Raw genomic sequence first — 5,863 nt, forward strand, 5'->3', positions numbered from 1 at the left:
TTATGAAATGCTGTATGAGACTATAAAGGCAAGCAATGTCATTTTCAAAGCAACCTTTTCAGAATCTTGCTCAGTAAGTACCAGGAATACGTCTGTGAGGTTAGTCACAGACCATACATCATTCCAGTTCAACTTTTTGTTACAAAAAAGACAATTATAAATTATTAGAAATGATGTCATGCAAAATGCATATCACAGGGCCTGTCTCATCAGTCCACCGGTCCATACTGTTGTTCGCAAAATGCAGAATGTAGTTTATCAAGACCATTATCTGTATTGTGGCAGATGGGTTTGCACTCGTGTTTGCTTAAATTGTTAATCAAAATGCAATAAAAAAGCTAATTTTCTGTTTCAGTGTAGCCACTGCATTTTGCCTTCGTGAAACAGCATAATGATAACATGGTAAAAGAGAACATGGTGATTGGCCATAACCAATGGTAAGCACTTAAACATCTTACATTTTTTGTGGATGCTTCACAGAAATATTCTGTACTTTAGTAAACTGCATTACCATGTAAGTTATCCTGACTCACACTGGGACGTGAAGCGCAGGAGCTGTACACAGATTATGATCCAAAGGTCAACTGCAGTTTCTCTCTTGGCGAAAAAAGGATCCAATCCAATATTCCCTGTACCGGTGCTCCCCATCCAGAGCTCTTAGAGGTTTTTAATTCCCATGCATCCAGCTAACTCATTTTATTACTCAATATTAAGTGCATGTTATAAAAGAGTGAAAGGTTTTAGGGTTCTGGTTACACACTAGATATATCACTGCAACCAACATCTGTTTAAAATATGTTAATCATACTGTATTTAAAATTCAACTAGTTCTGTTTTAAATCTAAAAACATGTTTTAAGGTTTGAAATAAAGGGCTGGCAGAAGTTTTCTCAGGACAGGGTGACAAAGTCCAACTATGGGATTGAAGCCAGTCTTTTGCACATGGGCTAAAAATAGCCTTCTACTCTTTATTCAGAAACAGAGTACCTTTCTTCTCTTTTCCCAGTGCTAAACATTGGGACATGCTGACTCAGGCCAGCAAAACAGTTAAGAAGACATGATGAAACAGATAATTTTGACCCATCAGATTCATTGCATCAACGCAGCATTTCTGCCAAAGTGAAAAAGCTAACATGTTGCTCCACATGACGTACATAATGCTGTTAAACAACACTGTCCGTTTCAACAAAGTAGAACGGAGGTCCTAACATCTCCAGAGACCCTCATCTGCTGAATTCTGCAGGTGGTTCTACAAATGTGTTTGTATCTAACAAATGTTATAGAAAAAACATCAATAAAAGTGATGCCGTAGCAGATTATTCGGCCAGTTTGACCGCAAAGCAGCAGAGCATCCGAAGAAGCCCTATATTTCTCCCTTTTTTATTTATTTCCACAGAGTAAGTCATGAAGCGCCCTGTGTGTCAACACATCCTCTTGTGTTGAAGATCAAAACCGCATCAGTACTTATTAATTCCGAAGAGACGGACCCCGTGGAACTGAGGAAGTTTGGGGACAAGCACGGTGAGCAGGGAAATGGTGTTGATGATGAAGTGGACCCTGTCATATTTTGTATAGAAACTGGTCAGGAAATACCTGTAGAGGGGAAGGACAAGGACAAGATCAAGTCAGATGTCAGACAGCAACATGAGATGCACAGATGCAGAGGCTACAGAAGTTGCTCAAGCAAGCACAGCACAACATGGCGTCTAATGGGAAGCCAGGATGTGGTTTCTTCATGCTGAAACAATGTTACAAAAAGATGATTTAAAATCAAATTCAAAACAGACATATTTACCTTATTAATGAATAGTAGTATTCTAAACAATAGTGCGTGTTACCCTAAAGATAAAAACAGTTTATAATATAATATAATATAATTTAATCATTAGAGCTGTCAAAACGCATTAAAACGAGTCAAAACGCGTCTTAATAACGCAGCCTAATAAACCTGCTGCTGTCTGTCATTAATGTTAATCAAAGAACAAACAATCACTCACTGCTCTTGACTGAATCACTTTTGTAGCTTTAATGAGTATTAATCTTTATTCAATTTATAATTTATACAGTGAAGACTGCACAGTGCTTGAAAACAATGAAACAATAAATTTTTGGTTACACTTTACAATAAGGTTCATTAGTTAACTACATTAGTTAACATGAACTAAGAATGAACAATACTTCTTCAGCATTTGATAATCTTTGTTAATGTTAATTTCAACATTTACTAATACGTTATTAAAATCTTGTTAACATTAGTTAATGCACTGTGTGAACTAACATGAACAAACAATGAACAGCTGGATTTGTTTTAACTAACGTAAACAAATATTAACAAATACTGTAACAAATGTATTGCTCATGGTTAGTTCATGTTAGTTAATATATTAACTAATGTTTAATAAATTAACCTTATTGTAAAGTGTTACCAACTTTTTTTTGTGCATTTTAAAACCGTAGCTTTAAAACATGATATATTAAAAGGCACTGCTAAATGTGACATTTATTACAATGGGTTAATGTGAAGATTATTTTTTTAAGTTCACGTAAATGTAAAATTGTTACATTTTTTAAAGCCTATTAATGTTCAATTTGATAGATTTCAATCATATTGTTATGTTGAAGGGCTATAATTAATAGCTAAAATTCCATTTAAAATTCCATTTAAAAATCCATTTAATAGAGACATCAGTATCAGTACTGGTATCAGTGATACTGCCCTTCATTCATAGTGCTTGGTAAAAAGATGCCATTTATGTTGTTTCTAAATTATTTTGGAGATTCAATGTGAAAGTATTACAAAATAGAAATATATTAAAAACTTTAATGTTAGGTGTGATTAATCGCATTTTAATTACAGAAAAATGTGTGATTCATTTTTTTTAAATTGATTGACAGCACTAAATTAATAATATAATAAAATATAATAACTGAAATAAGCTGAAGTTACTAAAACTAAAATAAAAATAAATTGAGGCTAAATAGAAATATTTAAAAAGCTACTATTAATTTTTAAAAAAGCCAATTAAAAATATCAATAAATACTATAATAATATTATAAAAATACTAAAATAACACTGCTACTATGTAACATCCACTTTTCACCATTAAATTCCCACAGGATATAACCAACCCTGCTAAAAACAATATCTTAAACCTAGTTTGCTGATCTTAGCTGCTCTCTCAGACTGGTGAAGCTGCACTGTTGACTGCTTTTAGAAGAGTTGTAAGTGCTTTTCTGCTGGTCAGACAGGGAGACTAACCTAAACAGCTAAGGCTAGGGGCTAGCAACCACCTTATCCCTCACTGTAGCCAACATATAAACCCTTGAAATTGGAGAGGAGAAGAACAGTAGAGCAAATGACCTGACTGACTGACTAAATGTTTCTAAATCCAGCTCTCCTTGCCAGCAGACACCACAGGAAGTCAGCATCACTGCCTCTTGCTCATGGCCATGCAGTGCAAGCTGTGAAAGCCTTGACAGTGCGTGTGCAGAACAAATTGGTGTGACGAACAGAATGAAGCTCCTAACAGCACTGAGTGAAAGCAAACACTCTTACAGTATAATAGGGGTGATGGTGAGAAACTTTCGAGAGGCGGTGAACTGGACCCCGTAGTCCATCTGTTCCCAGTGGGTCAGTAGCCGGGCCTTGCCTTGGTCCGGAGTCTCAAACGGCGTTCCTTTAACCGTGTGTAGGAAGATATACATGCACTACAACAGAAAGACAGTCACAGAACATCATGACCTTTGGTATAATTCTTTAAAGCTCTATCAGCAGATGTTGTGCAACTCTTAGGACAACAGCAAGAGCTGATCTGTTTTGGTAGCAGGATGACTAAGAAAGGCGATACAGGATGGCTCTGTAAGTCCGCCATTGGCTGAAATTACAGAACCTGGAGTCAGCAACTTAACGGGCCAAAATTCAGCAAGAAAAAAAAAATGTTGGCATTTCAGAGATCCTGCAGCTGGGGGCTGTCACAAAACAAATGATTATTTCAAACCTCTGCTTCTTAAAAAAGCATCTGTGTTACATTTACTCTATGAAACTAATGCAATGGTTCTCAATTGCTGGTTTGTGACCTAAAATAGTTTGCAGATCAGTTATGGGTCACAGAGAGCAGGACATTTCAGTGCTACTAACTATAGAAGTGTAGCTAAGGCCAAGAACGATAAGAATAAAGATAACTATAACAATAACTAAATTAGCGCCCACATCAACACATGATAAGGTTCTATTTATGATTTAGTAAGGTCATCTGCCACTTTAAATGCTTGAGCTCTTTAAAGTTGGATCGATCCGAAGTGGCTGTCAATGATTATTCAGGAAATCATTATTGGTATAGCTGTGGTGTGGATTTCCCTATTCTCATAGAATTAGAGCTATTATTAAACTTTATAGTTGTGGCGAACAGTATATACGGGCCTTTAGGATAGCACAACAGAATGTAAAATCAATTTGTAAATAGGAGGGGGGAAATGCTTTCCATGTCTTTTATTGGAAATACACATCACAAATTCAAATGTCATTTTGACACCTGTCTATGTCGGCATCTGTAATTTGACAGGTTGCATCCTTAAGACAACGTAGACTATATTAATACTAAATAAAAGTATATAAAATAGTATATAAAACTATATAAAATAGGTTCGCTTGCAGTGAGGATAAACACAGTTTGAGTACAATTTGTTCTGTGCCATTAATTGCGTGCCAAAAGCATAAATCTATGAAAATGTTCTCTTCAGTCAATATGTCATGTGAATAATTTAGCATATTGTTGAGCCTATGAAGTTGTCTATGACGTCACGCATGGTATAGCCTATTAAAGACATTTCAGTATTATTTTGTCAATTTTGGTACTGTGTTGGATCACCACTTGACTTAGCAAATCAACCAGACCTAAACTCTTATTGCAGTGCTCTAGGTAACACCAGCAGATGAACTTTCTAGCACACGTACGTCTGCAAGATGTCGGTTAAAGATCACTTCATCTGGAAAGCATCTGCTGTTTACTAACATCTGATAGACATCTTTAAGATGACAGTTTAACGTACTCTAAATCATTACATTTTAAAGACATCTTCAAAACGTCTATTTGACATCTAACAGGAAACGTCATAGACGTATTGCAGATGAGCAAACACTCTAAATAATACGTCTTCCAGATGTAAACAAGCACATCAAAAAGACGTCTCAGTGATGTACGTGTGCTATCAGGGGAGACTGTGCACATGTCATTCTTACCATGTTGTGGATGAGGTTGGTGAGGGTCCAGACCACAGGCACGCTGACGAAGGGTATGCTAAGCAATATGATGTGTAGGAGGCCGATGCCAAGCACATATGACAGCCATATACCCCTGCTGTTCATCACTCGCGTGTTTGGATTCACCTCACTGTGCGCCGTGCCCACATTCATCCTCGCGCAGAAGAGGGACTTACTGTCACAGACAAGAAGCAAGTGTAAATGCACATGTGTGTTTAGAATTACATTTAGTTCACTGAAATTTAGACGCATAAACTACAAGAAGTCATAAAACAAAATGTAAGAATCACCATCAAGAGTGTGCAGCAACTTCTCATACTGTTAAATTATTGTTGTTATTTAAAATTACAATTAGGACAAAGCATTGTTCACTTACAGTACAATATTGCGCAAGAGTCTTCACGAATCACGAACTTCACAATAAATCCTGCGAATAACAGCGTTATTTTCCTCGTTTCGTAAACGTTATCAGGATATCTTCCTGTCTGGAGCGTTTGTGCAATGTAGCCTTGGTGTTTCGCGCACACGAAACTTGACACGTCTGTTTATTTCATTATGTTTGCTTTGAAGCACTTTGTTCCTGTGCAAACAGATGGTGACAAC

General features: G+C 36.5%; 1 protein-coding gene across 1 annotated transcript; it reads right to left on the reverse strand.

The window, feature by feature from the left end:
- Window positions 1–987: 987 nt before the first annotated feature.
- ormdl3 (ORMDL sphingolipid biosynthesis regulator 3) lies at window positions 988–5,426 on the reverse strand. Its single transcript, XM_056255511.1, has 3 exons — window positions 5,240–5,426; window positions 3,557–3,708; window positions 988–1,592 (listed from the first exon to the last, which is right to left on the reverse strand). Exons 1-3 carry the CDS (start codon window positions 5,411–5,413, stop codon window positions 1,457–1,459), a joined length of 462 nt encoding a protein of 153 aa, XP_056111486.1. The 5' UTR covers window positions 5,414–5,426; the 3' UTR covers window positions 988–1,456.
- Window positions 5,427–5,863: the final 437 nt, after the last annotated feature.

This window comes from Rhinichthys klamathensis, unplaced genomic scaffold, assembly GCF_029890125.1.
Source record: "Rhinichthys klamathensis goyatoka isolate OS25496 unplaced genomic scaffold, OSU_Roscu_1.1 h1tg000121l_1, whole genome shotgun sequence".
Classification (NCBI taxonomy): Eukaryota; Metazoa; Chordata; class Actinopteri; order Cypriniformes; family Leuciscidae; genus Rhinichthys; species Rhinichthys klamathensis.